Source organism: Equus przewalskii, chromosome 16 (genome assembly GCF_037783145.1).
Source record: "Equus przewalskii isolate Varuska chromosome 16, EquPr2, whole genome shotgun sequence".
Lineage (NCBI taxonomy): Eukaryota > Metazoa > Chordata > Mammalia > Perissodactyla > Equidae > Equus > Equus przewalskii.
This window is the reverse complement of record NC_091846.1, coordinates 50,068,531-50,092,128: the sequence shown is the minus strand read 5'-3', so window position 1 is coordinate 50,092,128 and position 23,598 is coordinate 50,068,531. Positions and strand designations below refer to the sequence as shown.

General features: G+C 33.0%; 1 protein-coding gene across 29 annotated transcripts in view; it reads left to right on the top strand.

Annotated features, from left to right (window-relative positions):
* The window catches only part of MYCBP2 (MYC binding protein 2), a 256,174-nt gene that overhangs the window by 63,988 nt on the left and 168,588 nt on the right, over window positions 1–23,598 (top strand). For 17 of the 29 annotated variants that reach the window (XM_070578976.1, XM_070578970.1, XM_070578965.1 and 14 more), the window contains exons 14-18: window positions 1,076–1,234; window positions 5,855–6,059; window positions 8,756–8,901; window positions 9,444–9,545; window positions 18,600–18,707. In XM_070578976.1, coding sequence (XP_070435077.1) covers window positions 1,076–1,234; window positions 5,855–6,059; window positions 8,756–8,901; window positions 9,444–9,545; window positions 18,600–18,707 — 720 coding nt within the window. The remainder of the gene's footprint in view (window positions 1–1,075; window positions 1,235–5,854; window positions 6,060–8,755; window positions 8,902–9,443; window positions 9,546–18,599; window positions 18,708–23,598) is intronic. The other 12 variants (XM_070578977.1, XM_070578975.1, XM_070578971.1 and 9 more) reach the window with 1 other exon arrangement.

Here is a 23,598-nt window from a genome sequence, read left to right as displayed (position 1 = left end):
TTGCTTCCATTTTTTTTTTCCCACTTGCAAAAGGGAGCTAATGACAGTACCTGCTTCGTATGGTTGTTATAAGATTACAGGAGATAATGCTTATGAAATGCTTAGCACAGAACCTGGCACATGTAAGGGCTCAAGACATGTCAGCTAGTGCTGTTAATTATAATAAATACTGTTGCTATATATGTATATCTCTTTCAAGTATGCTAAATACTGAAAATGGGAGTTTTCGAGAAGTACTTAACAAAAAGACCTAAGCTAGTATAGAGTGGTAGAGAAGGTCACCTTAAGGAGGTGATATCTGAGCTTATAATGTAGAATAGTTTTCCCAAAGTGTATACAAGAATTATATTGTTTGTAATTTAAATAAAAGAAGTACTTTAATTTTTGAAAAAGTGTGTTTATTTTAGTGTATGTTGGAAAAAATCTTTTTTTACTGTTATTACTACTTGAAAAGGGTAAAAATGCTTCAGTCAATTTAAAATTGATGCAAAAAATATTAAAAGATAATATGGATGGCACTTGGATATAGCAAGTGTATGAAAGTAATATGTGAATAAGTGAAGTTTAGGAACTAGCTTTGTATTAGATTGTGGAAGAAAGCATTGTAGGTTAAAAAGGATTGAAAGATACAGCTTTGAAAAATCGCAGGTTTCTACAAAAACAATGTTATTTCAGTATACTCTAGTGAGTGTTTTACTGAGGTAGGACGTGATTTTAGGCTTCTTTGTGACCAGGAAAATTTGAGAACTAACTAGTGACCCTTCTGAGAATTGCTGACAGGTGTTGCCGTCTAGAGCAAGCATTCAGGAGAAGCGAGCTTGAGCTAATGCCACAGGAAAGATTTGTCCCACATCTGGGTGATAATATTTTAAGCTTTTGAAGGTTCATTACAAAATTACAGAATTGATATACCCTTTCAGTCTTTTGACCACTTATTTCCAATTTTGGTGGGTTATTTTATCCCAGAAATGAAAAGTTCTGCATTGGAATGGTCCTTTTACATTACTGGTGATTTACTAGGCTCAGAAAGCCTTTTTTGTTGTTGTTTCTTACCAAATTTGTATCTTTCCTATAGGTTTGGTAACAGATTTGAAGGGCCATTTTGTAACTCAGGTAGCTATGGGCAAAGCTCATACTTGTGTTTTAATGAAGAATGGAGAAGTTTGGACATTTGGTGTAAATAATAAAGGACAGTGTGGACGAGATACTGGTGCCATGAACCAAGGCGGGAAAGGTAGGTGTTGAATGTGTGGATGTTAAAGTTTGTGTTGTCTTTTTATTAGTTTTGCAGAACAACATGGTGAAGAATCGTACTCTTTTCAAAACAAATGACTCTTTGATTTCATACTTATAAATTCGGAAAACCACTGCATTTCTTGTTTATTGGACAGTATATCTCTGGAATAATCCAGTATACTTTAGACTTTTAATTTCTGAGCAAATGATCTTGCTTACTTTTGTATTCTTCTTAGTTTTATATAAAATATAATAGTACCTTTTTGACTTAGCATTTTTGGTGACTAAATTATTTCAGAAAAGTGCATTCCTTAAACTCTTTGTTATTAGCTGCTTTTATACATGTGTTTTTAGTTTTAACCATTTTTGGCAACAGTCTGTCTGTTTAATATTATCTTCCTGTCTAACAGCACACACTACCTGTAATTTAATCATTTCTTGACAACTAAGAATGATCCTTAAGAATGCTTGACCTTTATCAAGAACTCCATTGCAGATGCACTGTATCCTTTGCCCCAACACTCAGTCTGTTGAAGGGAATAAAAAGGTTTATCCTTTGCCATGCTCGTTGTGGTCTTCTTTTGGAAATAGTTTGTGTCTACATCATGCTGTTCTCAATTTTTATTTCTAGCTGCTGTCAGTACTATCCTGTACCCTTCACTCCAATTTCTGGTTTTCTGTTTTTAATTTTGTGTGGGCTGGAGAATAGGAAATAGATACGTATTATTAGAACTAAGCATTGAACTGTGTTTAAAGTACAAATGAGTCAGAGGATTAATATTGGTATAAATTTACAAAAACAAATTTAGCAGTTTTGGGGCCTTTTTGGTGGCAGACTTATCTGGATATCAAGAGCTCACTGTTTTGTTTCGTTTTTTGTTTCCCTTGCCATATTTATATGTGTGCGTATTTAAAATGCTTTAGTTTTTAAAAAAGCAAGTTTGTCAGAGCATATTGATTTTTTTTAAAAAAGGGAAAACAAAAGAAAGAAAAAAAATGGATTACTCCAAAATGGAAATATTTTTTCTATCTGCTAAACTAATGAATTGTAGCTTTGGATAATACCTGCTAGGCAAAGAGGAGAGAAGCAGTTTGCTTTTCTATATATAATATAAATATATATTCAAATCATATTTTATAAAAGTTCTGAACTGAACAAAATTGTTTATTGTTCCGAAACTCTTTTATGCAAATTTGGCATACATTTACACCTATGTTATGGATTCTTAATGTAAATTTTGTAATAACTAAAATAAAATTATTAAAAGGTTTTCTACTTAATAGAAATCACACCCACTCTGTTTATAAGTGATGAATTAGAAAGCAGGGTAGTAGTGTAAGACATGTAATGAATACAGATTGCACAGTCATAAAGAACATAAAGGGATTGTTTAAAAGTTGTTTTTAAAAAAAACAGGAATAGTACAGAAAATAATATTTAAATATTAAAAATTGTGTATCTACCACCATGTCTTATCATTTGTCAGTAAAAAAAAGAGAAACTATAAGATTCAAGTGTCCTGTATTCCCTTTCCAAGGTTTGGTATTATACTCCATCTCTCCAGAACTAACCACTATCATGACTTTATTAATATCCTCTCAGTCAGTTCCTATATTTTTACTTGTTCTTAGATATTTTATATGTAGAAAATATTTATACTCAGGTATTTTCCACATAAAAATAAGATTTTTTATAAGGCTAACCTATTCATATTTTTCTGTAAATTTTTTTGTCTCACCATTTTGTTTGAAATATATTTAAGTTGATACATATAAATCTAGATGATTCATGTTAACTGCTGTGTAGTAAACCACACCACCAACATACCACACTTTATTCTCCTGCTGATAGAGTTTATTTCCAATTTTTCATTATTATAAATAATTTTAAGACCTCCTCCATGTTTTCTGGCACACGTGTGTGAGAATTTCTCTAGTGTAATTGTGTTGTAGATTTCAGCTTTGTTAGATTTTTCTTGGAAGAGGTTGTACCAATTTATACTCCTACCAGTAGAGTTTAATTTTTCACATCACTCCAGTAGTTAGTATTGACAGACTCTGATTTTTGTCAGTTTAATAGCTATAACATTGTATTCCATTGTAATTTTTTATTTGTTATATTCAAGTATAACATACATGCAGAAAAATACACGTAGCATAAGTGTGCATCTTGATGAATTTTCACGAACTGAACACATTCATGTAATCAGCACCCAGATCAAGAAATAGTATATTACCAGCACTCCAGGAAGCCCCCTTTCCAATTACAGTCTACCTCTCCAGTTAACACCAGAAGTTAGTTTTGCATGCTTTTGTACTTTATCTAAGTGGAATCATGTGAATGAACTCTTTGGTGCCTAGTTTCTTTCCACTCAACTTTATGTTTATGAGATTCATCTATATTGTTACAAGTAGTTATAGATTATTCATTCTCATTGTTGTATAGTATTAAGTTGTATGAATATACCACAGTTTTAAAATCTTTTCTAGTATTATGGACGTTCGGATAGTTTCTAGTTTTGGTTATTATGAATAGTATTGCCGTGAACATTGCTAGTAAATGTCAGTGAAAACATATATGCATTTCTTCTGGGTATATAACTAGGAGTAGAATTGCCAGGTCTCTCATTTTTCTTTTAATTTGCATTCCCTTGATTATTAATAGTGAGTTAGACTATCTCTTCAAACTTCTTATTTTGCTTGCCTTTTTCTTACTGATTTGTAGGAATTTTTTATGTATTATGTTGTATGTGTTGCAAATATCTTTGACTAACTTGTGGCTTATCTTTTACATTTACTGATGGTTTCATTTGTTGTAAATAATTTTTAAATTTTGCTGACAAGTTTTTCATTCTTTTTCTTTATAAATTTTTGCTTTGTGTAGTCAAGTTGGGGCCTTTATTTCCCATATCAGTTAAAATTAGTTTTTGTACTTGGCTTTGAGATTGGGATTGCTTTGAATTTAGAAATTAATTTGAGGGTAATATTTATGGTCCTGTTGGGATGACTAAATGAGTAATACGTGTATATCCAGGTACAAGTAAGTGCTCAATATATTTTAGTTATTGTTAAAATAGAGTCACTCAGGCCGTCTTCAGGATTGCTTTATTCTAACTCTAGACATAGTTATCCAATACTTGGTTGTCTAATTTCCCAGCCTGTCCATAGATTACAAGTGGCAAAAATAAAGTAAGGCTGTATATTCTATGAGTTCGTTTCTTGATTAGACAGACATATACTGAGACTGTTACAAGTCTAAGTGATGAAAGAATAACGTTGACTAAGAATAAGAGATATAGCAAGGTATAACCTTGCCTTTGAGAATCTAAGTCTAATAGGAAAGACAAACATAACTAATTACTTGATTCCTGCAGACTTTCTCGTTCATTATCTGCTGTTATAGTACTACATGTTTCTTCATAGTCCTGTCACATTTGTATGTTTTCACTTTTCTGTATGGTTATTAATGACATTAATTCTGTATATATTGATGTCTATCTCTCTCCTTAGATTATAAGTTTAATAATAGCTCATTATCATAGTCCTCAGTGCCTAGAGCAAAGATCTGAAAGCCATAACTTTATGCCGTGTCTGCTCAGTGGCCAGTTTCTGTATGGCCCTCCAAGCTCAGGATGGATTTTACATTTGTAAAGGATGATTTTAAAAAAATGTGACAGACTTATATGGCCCACAGAGCCTAAGTTATTTACAACCTGGCCCTTTACAAAAAAGTTTGCTCACTCCTTGACATAAAGGAATGCCTATGGCATAGTAGGTGTTCAATAAAAAAAAAAATAGATGAATGAATTATAATACAATTAAATAAGTCGTAATTGAGGTATAAACAGGCTTAGAGGAGATAGTGACTGACTCCCTGAAAAAAGTGGTAAATCCTTTCATAGGAAATGACTTTGGAGCTGAGTTTTTGGAGGCTGCAAAGGAGTTTCTCTGGTAGATGAAGTAGGGAGAGGCACGTGGTAAGTGAAGTAAAGAGATACAGATGGAGTAGGAATGAGCAAAGGCCCTGAGCACATGAAAGGACACAGGATGTTTAGAAAGCAGAGGGAATTTCGGTTCAGGTAGAATGTAGTTTACATGGAAGGAATGAAGTTGGAGAAAATTGGGAGCCATATTGTGATTGACTGTATCCTGCTCAGGAGTTTTGTTCTTTTCAAGACCTTGGAAAGACATTGTAGGTTTGTAAATTGTAAAGTCATAGGATCAAATATATATTTCAAGAAGCTGGTTGCTAGCAGCGGGAGGATGTTCTAGAGTGGAGAGACTATGCTTAGAACGTGGTTAGGAGACTTTCTTTGGTCTGTTGAACAGTGAGGATGGGACAAAAATCAGAAAAAATTGAAAATATCATTGACAGAAAGTAACAGCTAAGAGATGTTCCGGCCTTCCCTGACTCTTTTTGCAGAAGGGAAATGGGGAGAGCATTTATTCGTGATCCCTAAATTAAATTTTGTTTTTGTTGCTGTGTATTTTAGCATTCCTTTGTGTATTCATTTGGATTATTATGTGTTATGTAGTTTTTCAATTGGGAAATATAATTATCAGCTTTTTAGACATGGGAGTAATCTACATAAAAATTATAAATTGATCTGTCAAATAGGATTTGGAGTTGAAAATATGGCAACAGCAATGGACGAAGACCTGGAAGAAGAGCTAGATGAAAAAGATGAGAAGTCCATGATGTGCCCTCCAGGCATGCATAAGTGGAAGCTGGAGCAGTGCATGGTGTGTACCGTCTGTGGAGACTGTACAGGTTATGGAGCCAGCTGTGTCAGTAGTGGGCGTCCAGACAGAGTCCCTGGAGGGTAAGACAGTGTTTAATGCTACAGAAGTAAATTAGTAGAAATGTGTAGAACACAGTTCTTTTCAAAATTTTTCTAGAGTGTATTCTACTGTGTTGTTTCTTAAAGACATATTGGCATATACTAACAATTCTTATAATTGTTTTCTAATATAATAATTTCTAATTCAGTGTCAGTTTTATTTAATTTGCTTTTCTTTCAATTGACTCATTTAAACTATTATTTAAAAACGGGTCATAAATTCCTTCAAGGCTTGGGGCTGTGCCTTCATTTGTTTTCTTTTCCTAAGACTGCTTTAATGCCAAGTATTTCTATTCATTTTTGTTGAACATGGATCTTTTCTGAGTATAATTATCAAATATCATATAAAATACTCAATTAGGGATATATAATTTTTTTAATGAAATTTACTGTTCACAGTTTTAGGAGTTCTAGGAGCTGTCGCTTCTAAGTTGTGTTATACCTGTTAGATTTATCCTTTTTTACTCTTGTTGGACCACTTTTTTCTTTCAGGAACCTGTATTGTTGTCATTTTAAAGTTAATATGTGAGTTTGGCAGAGTTGGAATGCAGATTTTTCCCTAGCATGTTGGGGAGAATTTTGAGTCCTGTTTTGTATTGCCATTTATAGCAATGTAACAAAATGGGGTATTCTTTGTAGGATCAAATTAATTATGCTAGATCTTTGCATTATGATAGCTCTGATCTTTGTAAGATCAGATTAATTATGATAATTAGCTGACTTTGGGAAGTAGGGGCAATCTTGTGAGGAAAAGCCCAAGTGAGTACAGGCACCCCCCATCTCTGACCTCCCCATGTGAGCCCTCTTGAATAGTCAGGTGCTTCTTCCCAAATCATGTCTGGATCTAGTACGACTACATTTCTGGGTTTATACTTGGCCTGACATAGCTAAATAGATCATATATAACAGGGCTTTTCTTCTAGATATTGAAATACTATGATTTTATAACAATAAATTTTCTTTGCGTTTTTAGCACATAAAAATATTATGGCTCTCTTTATCAAAGGATGATATTTCTTCTACAAAGCTGTCTTTTTGGCTCTGTTTACTATATTTAAGTCCCTAAATTGTTTATTTTAAAATTTAATTTGGATACAGAAAGATTCTACGATTTTTCTTTTTAAACAATATTGGAGTTGAAATTTGTCCTCCTGGATGCTCTCCCAAGTTGTTTCTACTAAAATTGTGTCCCCCAATCTCTGAACTTAAGCAGTTGATAAATATCATAATTGAATTTCTGAATTCTCTGGTCCTTCTTGAAATTAATTCTTCTTCTTTACATGCTTTTTCCCCCATAGATTTACTGTCGGTTTTCAATTTATAGATCTAAATGGACAGTACCTAACCAAGTACAGTAATTTCTTTATCAATGATGCAGAAATGAGTAAAGTCAACAAAAGAACATATGCCAGGACAGTAAGCACTGTTAAAAATGACTTTGATTATAAAATTGTGACTGGATATCTTAGAATAAATTTAGAATTAAACATTATTTTTTAAATAGTGCCCACGGACAATTCAATAGGGCAAATTATTTTATCAGTTTTTATTGTTGTAGTTAGTGATCCTCCAAATTGTCAGTAATGCTTGCATTTAAAAGCCAGGAGTTTCACAAGCTACCCAGCTGTGTCTTTCAAACCTACTGCCAGGTAGATCCTTCCTCTTGTACCTCCTCCAATCTGGATAGCCAGAGGCTCAATGAGGCTGTCCAAAGTTTTTTAGGACTGATCCAACATATAACATTAAAACTATGACTTCTACATTTACAAAATACGTGGATAAGAAGTTACTTGTTCACTGACCCGCTAGCCAACTTCTGAGAGTGGTTTTGTCTTCTTTATATTATACTCAAATGCCATACGCTTACTTAACAACTAATAGGAAAAAGACAAAGAAGAGAAAAAAGAACAGGTAATTGGACACAGTGAAAGGAGAGAATGGGAGATGGGGGCATAAAAAGCAGAGTGGGGGAAGGAGACGTAATGTGTGAAGCTGACAAGCTGGGCTCACTCAGTGAAGGCTGCCCATGCCTCCTTTAACTTACCTGGTAGATACAATGTTGTTTGTTTGTTAACCAACCAGCCTTATCCAGACTGCTTACTAGTAAAGCTTCTGGTGCCTCACTAATTGTGAAAACTTTAAAAGTATTTGTTAATAGCAGCTTTGAAGATAGCAGAATCCATTTGTATTTTCTGTAGAAGTAATACCAATTATGCCTTTGAGGAGCTTAATAAACTCTTGTTTTTTAATTATTCATCTTTTCATACCTTTTCTTTAAAATTGACACATCCTAATTGGAAGGCGTGATTTCATTGCTGACTCATTTAACACAATCTCAAAAATGCAGAAAAGGGGGCCGGCCGGGTTGCATAGTGGTTAAGTTCACATGTTCCACTTCAGCGACCCAGGGTTCACTGGTTCGGATCTTGGGTGTGGACATGGCACCACTTGGCATGCCATGCTGTGGCAGGCATCCCACATATAAAGTAGAGGAAGATGGGCACAAATGTTAGCTCAGGGCCAGTCTTCCTCAGCAAAAAGAGGAGGCTTGGCAGCAGATGTTAGCTCAGGGCTAATCTTCCTCAAAAAAAAAAAAAAATGCAGAAAAGGTGTTATAGAAGGCAGTTTTAAGGAAAGAGTAGAAGGATTTCAGTTAATTTTTTTCTTTTTCTTTTTAGGATCTGTGGTTGTGGTTCCGGAGAATCTGGCTGTGCTGTGTGTGGATGTTGCAAGGCTTGTGCAAGAGAGTTGGATGGTCAGGAGGCAAGACAAAGAGGAATTCTTGATGCAGTGAAAGAGATGATACCTTTAGATCTTCTGTTAGGTAATTTGATTGATTGTGCTAAACGTATTGTCCTCAACTCAATAATTCTGATAGTTTAAATATTTTCTATTAGATATATTTTAAAAAATTAAGATAATTATGCAGTAGTGCTTGTATGGCAACTGACAACATGTCATTAAGAAGGAGTGACATTCCCTTTCCCTAAGATTCTTGCAGTAAAAATAATTTGTGTTTTAGACGATAGTTTTTTGGTTTTGGCTGAGGAAGATTTGCCCTGAGCTATCGTCTGTGCCAGTCTTCCTCTATTCTGTATGTGAGTCCCCTCATGGCTTTGGACAAGTGGTGTAGGTCTGTGCCTAGGAACTGAACCCAGGCCGCCAAAGTGGAATGTGCCAAACTTAACCACTAGGCCACAGGGCTGGCTCCTGGACAATGTGTTTGTTAGCTTTTACTTTTTGGAATTTCACGTAGTTCTGTCATATCTATTATGTAACAAGTTTTAATTGTAAAGATAGATTTATTATTTATCTTTATATATATATGTAATTATTGTAATTTTTATCTTTTGGTCAATCATCTAGCTGTCCCAGTACCCGGGGTTAACATTGAAGAACACCTTCAGTTACGACAGGAAGAAAAACGGCAGCGTGTAATCAGGCGACACAGATTAGAGGAAGGAAGAGGTAAGATGTGGCTGCAGAGAAAAAGTATATGAAAATCCGTTTTCTTTCCCTATATGGAGACCACTGAAAAGTTTACAGAATAGCCTGATTTGGTAAGAAATTGAAATTAAAATTAGTAACATTCTAGTGACTCATGAAAATTATTCAGGATATTTACAATTGTGCTAATAACATACGTTTAATTCAGGAGGATGTTTATGGCGTAAGTCAACCATATTAAGAATTTTTGTGCCATTTACCAAGCATCAAAAGCTATTAGCAACAACAACTTTTTAAATAAAATGAATTCTAAGAACTTGTCTGTCACCCAGATTTTGGATTCATCTGTTTAACCATGAACAACGAATTAGGTTAATATAGTATTTTACTTTCTGTTTTCTTAGTCATTTATGACCATTATCATTCGGGCATAGTCCCGCCACTCTTCTTCCAATCTAGAGTAAAATGTGCTTTTCTGTCTCTTTTTTGGGAAAAACCTTATTCCGGTTATGTACAAGAAGGGTAAGTTGGAGAGTCTGCAAGTTTTATTAGCAAAGATAGATTTATTATTTATCTTTTCCTCATTGTTTATGAACATTTCTCAGCCTAAAAATACATTTAACAGAGGTTATAATAGGTATTTTAGTATATATCCAACAAGCAGAGATACGTAAGTATTACGTAAAGCTGTTGTTGCCCAATGGAATCTTTTCTTTGTAGAATTAAGACAGATTATTACAGAGGTCTGTGATTTTATTCTTCTACTAGGCAAAATCTTCAGTAGAAATATTTTCTGATACTGCGTATTTTAAATACTTATTGGAAATGACATGGTATTTGATACATGAGATAAAACCTATTGCCTGTTTAACTATCATTATAAGTTTTTCTAGACATTCTTTTTTTAATGTAAAATGGAATGAGTAGTAAAATATATAGCACACATGGTAAATCTGTTTTTATTAAACTTAAGTTGTAAAACACATGCTTGAAACTTGAAGATTGTTCTTTATAGTTTCTGATAAGCTATATTGATTCATTGACACAGTGAATATTTGCTTTTAATTTGGCTTTGTTTACATAAAATCATTGCCTATAAAGAATATTTTAATAAGATTCATGTATGTAGTCATGCGTCATTTAGATGGGGATACGTTTTGAGAAATACTTCATTAGATGGTTTTGTCATTGTGAGAACCTCATGGAGTGTATTTATACAAACCTAGATACTATAGCCTACTACACACCTAGCTATATGGTACTAATCTTTTGGGACCACCGTTCTGTGTGTGGTCTGTTGATGACTGAAATATTGTTATGCAGTGCATGACTATAGTGTCATTATTTACATTATATAAATATTTGGGAAAATTACATATTAAGTGTTTCATAGAAAACAGGGTAAAATTTAAGTTCTGCATTATGACGTGGTAGTTGAGTGATAATTCCTTTTATGTTAATGATATGATTTGCTTAAGGTTAATTATCAATGTATCTTTTTTACTACCTAGGTTGAATCATATGAACTGACCTATAAAACCCAGGAATTTCTTATGTTTTAACCAAAGTATAGCAAAAATTCTTATGATGACATTTACTTACTTGCCTAATGCTATGTATCTTGTTAATCTTTTTTCTCCCTCTATAAAAAGCTATTCTTCTCTAGCTATAGTATATTTCTGCATATCAGAAGTAAAAGAACATTGACTGTGCATGTTATTCAACAAAGCTTTGTGATTACAGAATATTCTTTTGCCATTGATTTTAAAACGTGTCATAGACCTCTAAAACATAAACTGTAACATTTTAAAGGTTAGAAAGCTTCATTATTTAAATATTTTCAGAAATTATTTTATTGTATCTGATTTTACAAACACTGACTTAGGTTCTAGGCAATTGGTGTATATTTTGTGACAAATCAGTTTCATCTGCAGTTCTCAATATATAGAAATACTTCTTCAGATTATTGGTGCCAAAATTTTGTGTTATCCTTATTTTTTGGTTGAGCTCTTTTCATTTTTGTTGAAACAGAATATGTAGTAAATATATTTTCTTGATGGGTTAGGCTCTTCATTATGGACCTTAATTATGGCAATCATTGCTTTGCAAGGTACCAAAATTAACTGAAATCTGTGCATATTAGAATCATGTCCTTGCTTTGCACAGTCACCATGGTTACTTTGGCATCATGCAGTGAGGACATAGTTCCAGTATACTTGACAACCGTGTGTGAAACACAGTACCATGCAACAAGAATCCTGCTTATATATTTTATTTTGTAAAAATCTTTTAAACAAGAATTCTAACTTTGTATCCATTTTTGAAAAGTCAAACTTCAAATTCTTATTCAGCGACTTTGGAAAATCCTTATACTATGTTAAATAATTAAAAACCAGTATTGTAATATGATACTTTCATGATTTTATCTTTATATTCCTTCTCATCACTCCCATTACAAGCAATTTTATAAGAAAACAGATTTTTGTAAGAAAACAAAATGTACACAGAGATACACCCACACTTGCATAGGGAAAAAATTAGAAAGGTAAATACCAAAATGTAATACCTGAGAAGTGAGTTTACAGGTGATTTTTATTTTGTTTTTTACAATTTGTTTTCTAAGTAGTCTTCAATATGCATATTACTTTTGTAAACGAAATAAGAGTTATGTTTTAAAACTTAAGCCATTGTTTCTTAAAAAATATAGACTAGTTCTGGGGTATTTACACTTTACCTTTGCTTTTTAAAAAATACTTCTCTTTTGATTGGATGGAGGATTCCCTTTCATCATTTTAGGGCAGTAGTTCTCAAAGTGGTTTCAACAGGACCAGTACAGCTTGGGCACATGTTAGAATTGCCTGTTCTCGGGCCCCACCCGAGGCCTACTGAATCAGAAACTTGGGGAGCGGAGCCCAGCCAACTCTGAAGAAGTCCCCCAGGTGATTCTGATGGTGGTAAAGCGTGAGAATCACTGCTCTAGGGCAGTGATGTCCAAAGTTTGTTCCATGGACCTTCTACACCAGAATCACCTGGGCCTAATGAGTCAGAATTTCTACGTGAGGGTCCTGGATGCAGATTTGAGTCACTTACACAGTATTCAAGGACTCTTGTTTGGCATCATGCTTTAGAGGATTTTCAGTCTTGTTTTGTCCTCATGAGGAACAGGAATGTCAAAAAAGTTTTTAGTGTTCCAACTGCCACACATAATTTTTTTTTTTTTCTTGGCCTCTGCTTGGTACTTTTTTTTTTTAAAGATTGACACCTGTGCTAACAACTGTTGCCAATCTTTTTTTTTTCTTTTTCTCCTCAAATCCCCCTAGTACATAGTTGTATATTTTAGTTGTGGGTCCTTCTAGTTGTGGCATGTGGGACGCCATCTCAGCGTGGCCTGATGAGTGGTGCCATGTCTGCGCCCAGAATCCAAACCACTGAAACCCTGGGCTGCCGAAGCAGAGCGCACAAACTCAACCACTCGGCCGTGGGGCCAGCCCCCTGCTTGGTACTTTTTAGATAACTGACCGTTTAGTAGTATGTTAGTAGTAACTATGCTCATTAGTAATTGGCTTTTACTTGTGTTGAAATTTCAGAACTTCAAGATTAGTTTATATTAAATTATTTTACTTGATTTATCTATCCTATTTACCCAGTTTGTATTAATTCTTTTGAAGGTGATCAGAATTTTAGGACCTAGCTGTTGTAGTAAAGCCTTGCTCAGTCAGCCTCAGGCTGATTGATGTAATTTAAGCTGCTGTTTATGACCCAGAGCCTTCTATAATGGAGTGTGCTGTTGAAACCCAAAAAGGAGTGTTATTACTGCTTTTCATAAGTTTGGAATTTTGCTTTTAAAGTTTTTATGATATTAATCTCCCAGATAATATTTTTCTTAAAATATATTCTTAAGTGCCAGTAGTATTCATTTACAGATTTTATTTCAAGACATTTGTGATAACTGTTAGTTTTTTAGATTGTATGGGGTTGATTGGTACATAAATTCTCTGAGACTTCAGTGGAATTTTTAAGTAGAATTCTCTTAAAGTTGTTGGCAGGACTACTGGGTGATTCTATCAATGATCCTATCTTTATATTCCTTCTCAGTACTCTATTGTAAGGAAAATTAAGCTCAAATATTGTTAGCTATTTTTCCTTCTTTCTTTTCTTCCTAAATCTCAAATCAAAGTTTCATAATTCTGAGCTATAGAGATGGGGTGAGCTTATGTCCTGGATTGCCTGGCACAGTACCATTTTATGCCTACTGTCCAGGCATATTTCTTAATAATGCCCTCTTTTACTCTGAGTAGGTTCTCCTTGGATAATAAGTTATATGGTTAGTGTTGCTGTATAGCATGGTGATTAAGAACATGGGTTCTGGAGTTAGACTTTGGTTCAAATCCTGTCTGCTCAACTTTTACTGGGGTTTATGACCCTGGAATTTAATCACTCTGAAGCTCAGTTTTCTTACCTTTAAAATGGGGATGACTACTGTATCTACCTAAGTAGGGATGTTAAGGAGGATTAAGTGATATGCATGAAAACGCCTGGCATGTGCTAAGCCCTGAGTAAATGTTTGGTGGTGGTGATGATAATGGTGATGAAGATGGTGCTAGTGGTAGTGGGCTGTTTAGCAGATTTCTGTTCTCTTTGGATTTGGTTCTTTTCCAGCTCTGGCCTTGACTTGATACATTGGAATGCTAATCACACGTCTTTGATTATTAATAACAAAAACCTCCACAGCTTCTGTAGAATAAAATAGATTGCATTTTGATAGGAAAAACAATCAATTTCCCATAGTTACAAATTAGAATGTAAAAAGAAATTTATTATAATTAGTGTCTCTAATTTCAAAGTGATTGAACAGTTATTGCTATTGACTTTTAAGCCTCTAAAACCATTGTTTTCTTGATTTGACATATTAAATCCAGTATTAGCTATCTTCCAGTGCTACATGAAAGTCCCTTTTTAAATTAAAATATTATATGAAGCATTTAGAAAACATAAGTAAGAAAAAAGGATCAACGTAATTCTTCATCCAAAGATAACCACTGGTAGAATTTTGATGTACTTCCTTACAATTTTTTCTATGCATACTTTTTTGTTTTTTTATATCATTTCATGCTGTGATATATATTGGTGTCCTGTTTTTTTCCCCTTAATGTTATATCAGAAAAATTTTTTTGTGCTTTATTGCAATACCATATTAAAGTAATATAGGAATTTAGGTCAAAAGTTTTCCACAAACCTATCCTTTAAGTAAATTAATTGCTTTTATTTTGTTGTCATCTTCTAATCAAGTTTTACACATTTCCAGTTGTATCACTGACTGAATTTTACATTTTATATATTTGCTTAACATTATAGCATATACATTTTTATATTTTGCTAGTATTTTTTCCCTTGCCTTCACATTCTCCTCCACCAAGCAAATAAGATTTATTCTAATACATATACTTGCATATCTTACTCCATTATAATATAATTGTGTGCTGACATCTGCACATGCGTGAAAGGATACGCATATATTATTTATAAAAGTGGTATTGTATTACATATAAGATTATTTACAACTTTTTCTCATTTTACAATATGATGTGAACACACACTAGGACAGTAAATATGGATCTACCACATTCTATTTAACAGAATAGGTTATAGTAACACCTTTGAACAGAAATCTTTTAAAAAGTATTTTAGTTTTCCTTAGGATAGATTTCTAGATGTACAATTACTGGGCCTAAGGATAGTAATAATTTTTAGGTTCTTGAAATGTATCACCAGTAATTTTCTGAAAGGCTTGTACTATTTTCCACGGCCACTTATTCCAGTCACCCTTTCTGCCTCCTGCCTATGGATGTGCTCTGAAAAACCCATTTTCTACACGTGAATGGAAGGAGCTTTTAAATATCTAAATCTGTATTTTCACACTCTTTTAAAATTCATGCCCCTCCTACTAAAACATGTAAACCAGCAAGTTCGGTTAATTTTACCTTCTTGGTTCTATTAAGAAACTAAAGCTTTTGAATATGTCTACTTCTTAGAATACCACTGCTGTTTTCTTAGTTCAGTCCCCTTCTGTTGTTTGACTGAACTACAGCGAAAAGCTTTTAAATGTTCTTTCCCCCAGTCCTATCTTTTAAGCCTTTGTCCACCTTCTGTCTAGAATGTTTTTTCTAAAATGCAAATCTGATCAGCAGCACTTCTCTGTTTAAAACCAAAAAGCTATTCATAGTTCTCTAAACGAATTACACATTTTATCTCTGCAGTTTCATCTCCTCTTACTCTTCTTCCCGTTCTCTGCTCCTGAACTTTTTTTCTTTGTATCTCTGAACCTTTACAGCACTCACTACCTCTTTTATTAGGTCTCAGCTTATGTGATATTTTTCTCTTCTTGTACTCCAAAACTTCCTACTTTCTCACCCTCAAGGTTTGCTAGCTGCACCTCCATTGTGCTTAATTTTGTCTTAGCACACTGTCATAATTTCTTGTTGAGTCGTGTGTGGTCTCTCCCTCCCCTATTAGACTGTAAGCTTCTTGAGGCAGAGATGTGTGTTCTTTAAGTGTTCCTAGGACCTAGCCTGGTATCTGAAATCAGTCAGTACTTAATATGTCTTTGTTGACTAATAGAAAACATTTCATGGACTTCTCATCAGCTCTACAGTGAAGTTGCGTGGTATAAAAAGATTTTAATTGTTTTTTGTATACATCTCCAAACTCATTTTCCACCAGTTTCTGCTAAATCATCCTATACTCCATTCATTTCAGCTATGTGTGTTTTTAATGGCTATACAATATTCTTGTTTAACATCTTCCTATTTTTATAAATCCTGTTCCTTTTACCTGGAATGCCCTCTCTTCCTTGCTTCTCTCTAGGCAAAGTTTTTCTCATTCTTTGAACCCTCTCTATTCACCCTGGTTGATTTGGTCACTTTTCATCCTTCAAGATATAATATGTTCAGATTTCCTTTATAACATTTATCACAACATATTGCAATTCTTTGTTTTTTTATTTCTGTCTTCCCTAGTGGACTGAATTCTGATAAGATCTGTGTCTTTGTCATTATATCCATCACACCTACTGTCTATTACATTAAAGATAATAAAAAATTTTTGGTGAATAAATGAATGACTGAACTATGTTTATTTAGGAAAACTATAAGGAAAATTATTTTAGTCCATGGATCACAAAAGTATTTTAGAACTTGATAGCCTGGTATTGTAAATGGTGATTTAAATTGAACTCAGATGGTATACTTTCTTGATATGATTGCCTGTGGACCTTCTATATTTATACATCAAAAGACTCTAAAAAGGTTAAATTTAGTGAGAAGCTAAATAACTATGAATGTTATGGGTGTAATATTTTTATGAGAAGAAATAATATCCCAAACAGACCATAGAAATCAGAAAATGGTAAATACAACTTAATATCATTATTATTTTAATATTTACAGTTCTTTTTGTGTAGTTGCAAAGTGTCTTACTTTTCAGAGTGATTTACATTATCTGCTTTAGTAAATCAACTAAAAATTAATGCATGTTGAAGACATAAGACATTTTGTTCATATTTGAAATATATTCCATTTTATCACATTTTTAAAATGGAGCTCAATATATATGATCTTAGCTTGCAAATAATTGGTACTGCATTACTAGGAAATAATATTTAATTCTTCTATTAACATTAATTAGCATATTTTTATCTGTGGTAATCACAGAATATGTTATTCTTGGATTTTCATAGAGTTACTGCTGCTTATATTTTTATCTATATCTAGAAACATAATTAAAATATATTTTTTCTACCTGTTTTTGATGGTTAATGAAGGATACTTTGGTATTTAATGTGGCATTTGTCAAATTTTAGTACAGACCAATAGTTTAATTTTTGTTCCATTGTTAGAAAAATTAATTATAGCTGAAGATCTATAGAGAATCCTGTCGAAACAGTGCTTACATACTGTCAATTCCCTTTTCAAATACTGGTAACCTCTTAACTGTCAAATTTAGAATGTTTTGAAATGTGCAGGCATTTTTGATGTTGCTAAAACTCAAGGAAGCTGTGGTTCTGTTCTGTAAGAAAAGAACTAAAATTTTAAGGTGTAATTTAAAGTTTCCTTTTCAAGCTAAAGGATAATGAGGAAAAGCAATTTTTAAGTTTTATTGAAATTAATTTGGCTGTAGATTTTTTCCTTTAATACTATATAAGTGGAAATAACTGTAGTCTATGTAAGTATGAATTTGTATATGTATGTTATGTATATGTACCTGGTGGAGCTTGAGAAAGAAATTATTTTATGAGAGAATGGTTAATGTTCCCGAGAATGTTACCTTGGGTTCGATTCCCCTATTCAGTGTCGATATGAAGCTCAGCTTATCCTTGTTTCTGATTTTGTGTATGTGGTTACAGAAATCATACATAAAGTTAGACTTATCTTTTTTAGGACATCAAATCACATACAACTTCTACAATTCTGTCTTCATAAAGCAGTGATTTTATATATATACATATACACGTATGTGTTTCAATTTTTAGTTGCTGTTTTTGACCATCTTGTGACCTCTTATGACCAAATGTAGTTAAGTCGGTAACATTTCTCTTGGTTTTATAGCAAGACTCATAAGGACATTAAATCTTGAGGACCTTGTTAAAACTTAATCATTAAATTAAAAATTAATTGGTTTTTGGTATTTCAATAGGAAACATATTTGTTTTTAATGAATGTATGGTTTACTAAGTTTGAATAAATATGATATTAAAAATGTTTATAAGATAATTTGATTTATTCTAATTGAAATTTCTGATTATTTGAGACTGTTAGTAACTACCTGATAATTTTATAATTATAAAAGATAGAATTTGTACGTTATAAACTATATTTAAGATATTAAAACTTGTGTGTGGAATAGTGAATAGATTATGGTTGGGGGTTGGGGGTTAATATAGGGGAATTGGGAAGACAGTATAATGTCCAAAACAGTAAAGAATAAATTTCCATGCTTTTTAGTTTGAATTATTTTTGTTCATTGTAGTGTTTTCATTTTGTGAGCTTTTCTATGCACATACAAAATGTTTCTCCTCAGGCCCCCTTGTATTTGCTGGTCCTATTTTTATGAACCATCGAGAACAGGCTCTAGCCAGACTCAGATCCCATCCAGCACAGCTAAAGCATAAACGGGACAAGCACAAAGGTATTTGGTCTTCCTTATCAACTAGGTGGGATACTTTCCCGATTTCTTCCACTCATTTGAATTTTGTCTCTGGGAAAATGTACAAACCTAATTCTTCTACTTTGCTCCTATCATTGTTATATAGCCTGAGGAGAAAGAACATGCTGAAAGTTGTACTGTTTGTCAATGACTGTCAATCTTATTTCTTTTTTGTTGTTGTTAATTTTAATAAAGAAGATGTTTTACAGTATATCTTTTTGTTTTCCATTTCTTTTCAAATTTCATTAAGTTAAGGGAAGGTAGAAAAAGTAATTATTGTTTTTCTATTTTTTATCCTTTATCATCTGCTCTTAGATGACTGCCATTTAACATTTTACAGTCTTTTTTTTAAGGCTGTTCATTTGCTTTAGAATTAGCAAAATTACTAAATTCAGTGTGCAAAGTGATAATGAATTGACTACTTTTACTCTTTTTTAAATTGTTTTAATATTAAAGTTTACATGCATAAGACATGTGGATTATTTGATATTTGAAGGTTAAATAGTGATAGATGTAAGCAAAGAGTGAATTTTGTAAACCTACTCTCTTCCTCAGAAACTGTCAGAGGTCTAAACAGAGTCTGTGAGTGACTGGGAGTCTATTTTTGTGTAATTCTTTGAGATCTCAGAGTTCTGGATTAATTAAAAATATTCCTAAAGCAACCTTATTTTCTTTCTAACCACAGACTATAGGTCACCTAAGATCAGGAAAGAATTTAATGCAGAGAATTTATAAGTTTATATGTAAATTCTGCCTTGAATCCTGGCATGTGAACCAGGGGCTCTTTGACTAATACAACTTACGGTTGCTGTTTTTCTTAAATGCCTAAGATAAACCCTGCAAAATAGAATAGAAAGGTTTAAAAACACGTTCCGTATAGACAAATTAATCTAACTAATGTTTTATGTCCTATTTTCTCCTTTGCTGTAAAACTGTTATACACTAATTATGCTTTTAAACTTTCACATATGATATATTATAATCAACTTTATTTTTATTTGCCCCTCTCAATCTGTCAGTTTGCCACTCAAAGCAAAAACGCAAAACACAACAGACAAAACCACTGTTTTTAGTAAAAAGCACAGAGTACTACTTAAGATATATTCTGCAGAAATAAAAATTGGAAGTATTTTAAGTCTAATGTGATTAATGATAGTAAAATTTGTGATTGCTTGATTTACTGAGTTCTCTAACAATGCCATAAATATTTAAATCTAAGGAACAATATTTGGACGTGCTATGTAAATTATTTTAATTATTGCCAGAATCTCTGATCTCGTATTTTCTGCTATGCCACTATTAGAACACATTTTCTCAGTGTCTTTTTTCCCCCCCAATTACATGAAAGTGGAGTTTTTCTAATACTTTACCTGAGGTTAAATATTTACATTTCATGAAACAGCTTAAAACTTTTTCAGCTCCGTGTTAGTATCTTATGGACAAACAGTTTTATTTTTTCCAGAATTTTAAAATGAAATGCTAAATGAAAACTAAGTTTACAAATTCAAAACAGACTTTTTACAACTTTTCATTGGTTGGCTATAGAAAGTACTCAACAATAGCTAGCCTTACTTCCATCTTGCCTGCCCCAGGGTTCTGTTATAAGAAGACTCTTTGTGTATTTGTAGCAACCTCTTTGGAGGGACTTACTTTGTAGTATTACAGTGTAGGGCCAGTTTTGCTTTTTTTTTTGTATTAGATGTTACGGTTTTATAGAGTGAAACAGTTTCATCTCTTTACCACCAAAATGAATTTAAAGTGTAAGTAATATTTTATGAAATGGTGCCCTATTTTATATAAAGAGTATTAACTTACCACTTACTAATTCCTGCACACCCACAGATTCTCTCTCCCTTACCTCCTTTGCATTCAATGTACCTAACTGTCATTTAATCATCTTCCCATTCACTGCTTTTACTCCTGCTACATATAGTCATAGTCTTTTAATAAATATATTTTTCCTACATTTACCTTCTCTCTTTTTTTCTTATTCTGTTTGTTTTCCACTGAGAAATTCACTCTATTAATTGCTATATTCTGTCTTACATTTAATTATGTTGATGGTACACATTGTGGGATGGTAATAGTTAAAATTTTCTAGACTATGACTCTTCCATGGGGGTGTGTGGAGGGTAAGAACTGTGGATTTATTGTTAACAGGATTGAGTTCTAAGATGGAAAGTTGGAGAGCTTCTGGCTGATTGGAGAGAATTCAGAGAAGGTGATGGAATCTATTGTATACAGGCAAATTTTGACTTGAGGCAAAATAGAGTATATAAGGCTGAATCAATAAGTATAAAATATAATCCATATAACATATAGTAAGTTATTTTAAAAATATAACCATAGACTATATTTCAAGCAGATATCTGGATTAACATTTGTTTCAGCTATTCAGTGCCTTACATAGAAAAAGATTTTAATATGGTATTCCTAGTTAGGAACGTCTGGAAATAGTCTTGAAATCTGTCTTGAAGTGACTGACTTGGAAGTCCAAAGGCACGCTGATAAACACTTGTATGTGTTTTATGCCTACCTTCTGTTTAGAAATGAATGGTGTGGTATAATGGAAATATTATAGCTTTTGGAATTAGTCCTCAGTTTTAATCCTAAATTTGTCGTTTACTAGAACTATGTGGCCATTCGTTAATTTCTTAATCTCTTTGGCTTCAGTTTCCTTATTTTAAAAATAAGAATGATTGTGGCCAGCTGCGTGGCGCAGCAGTTAAGTTTGCACATTCCGCTTTGGTGGCCCAGGGTTCACCGGTTCGGATCCCAGGTGCGGACGGACATGGCACTGCTTGGCAAGCCATGCTGTGGTAGGCGTCCCACATATAAAGTAGAGGAAGATGGGCACAGATGTTAATTCAGGGCCAGACTTCCTCAGCAAAAATAGGAGGCTTGGCAGCAGATGTTAGCTCAGGGCTAATCTTCCTCAAAAAAAAAATAATAATAATAGTAAGTATCATAATTCCTAACTGATTTTGTTGATATGAAGATTACATCAAGATACATGTGTGTGTGTGTATATATATATATATCTATATATATATTCTTTGCAAACAGAAGTCCTCCATGAATACTAGTTTAATTCTTTGAATTGAATTCTTTGCTTTGTCTTTTACAGTTATCCTAAAGGTACAAAATTTGAGATTTGTTAAATGTGTAGTTGGTTTATTTTTACAAAAGATTTAGGGTGTCAGCCATTTGATGGTGATAAAATGCTTCATGAGCCTTATTTTTTTAATCAAACTCCAAAACTGCTGTATCATGTATTACTTTGAGCTGGTTACTTAACCCCTCTAAGCCTTGGTTAGCCCAACTGCAAAATGGAATCACAGTACCTGTGTCATTGGATTATTGTATTAACTAAAGGAAGCAACAATAGTAAATACTGATTGAGCACTTTTCGTACATTATTTCACTTAATCCTCATAAGAACCTTGTGAGGTAACATACCATCATTGCTGTTTTATGGATGGGAAAGCTAAGACTTAAAAAGGTCCAGTGTCCACTTGTCACACAACCAGTAAATAGTAGAGCCAGGGTTCAAATCCAAATCTCTTAGGCTCCAGGGCCCCAAAACACTAGAGTGTTATCTACTGTGCACTTTAAATTTTCACAGTGTTTAGCACAAAGCAAGTGCTTAGCAAATTGTAGTTGCTGCTGCTTTGCTGTTTTATTTTAGTGATTTTGCTCAAAATACTCACTGTGTTCTGTGATACTTTTTGTGATATGCATAACTATAAGATTACCCCAAAAAGTGTAGATTTAAATAAAATTAGAAGTTGGAATCCTTTAGATACTGAATTCTCTTTTCTCTATATGTGTACACAAATACGCATATTGTATATATACTTACAGCGTTTTAGATACATATATGTCAAAACTTTATAGCTATTATAGTTTCAATATCACATGATATATGTATGAACATACTCATATTAGGGAAATACAGATATGCATATACCTAAATGGCCAATTATAAGAAAAATCTTGAGAGTATTTCAACACTTCACTAAATAATGATCTTAAGCAGTTAATCTTGCTACATTTCACTTGCTGATTCTTGAATTTTACACTAAATTTTTGGCCGCTTATTAGGTACCTTTCTTTTTTGATGAACTTTTATAAATTTCTAAATTATTAGAATTGTACTTGATTTTTTTTAATGGACATCAGATACCAGATACAGACATATATTTTTTAAATTCTGCCTCTGCTGCTGATAATGTTAAGAACCTCATACTTATTTTTGAGTTTGTAATACTAATGTTTTTGCCATCTATAGTAATTGAGAATTATTTTATATAGATAAAAGTTTGTTTAGATGAACTTGAACAAAATGTTTCTAGTATTATTTTTACCTTTAAATAATAGCCACTACTCTTTTAATCACTATGGTTTTGATCAGTATATTACTAGGCTTTTTTTTCCCTCCTTCCTAGATGCTATGTCTCTATTGTAGGATTTGTGTCTATATTTAATCTCTGACTCAAGGGAGGGGACAAAATGCTAAATTCAAAGTTAAAAGCTTGTAACCAGGCTCGATACATTTATATAAAGTGGAATGATACTTGTAATAATGAATTTAGTTAAGTCTGGCAAAATCAGATGAAGACAATTTGTTTTCTTTGTTAAATCAGATTTGATTTTAGTAATTAGATATTTTTACCAATTGAGATAAAAGCTGTAAAATTTCTATACGTCTGTCATTTTACTTAAATAGTCTTTGGAAGATACTCCTTTTGGTATAGGCCCTTGTTTATATTTAACCATCCCATTGTCTTTCCAAGATGAGGAGTCTTTGAACTAGGGTTGTGTTTCCTTTTGGATGGAGTGAAACTAAATGTGATTTTTTTTTTTTAGCCTA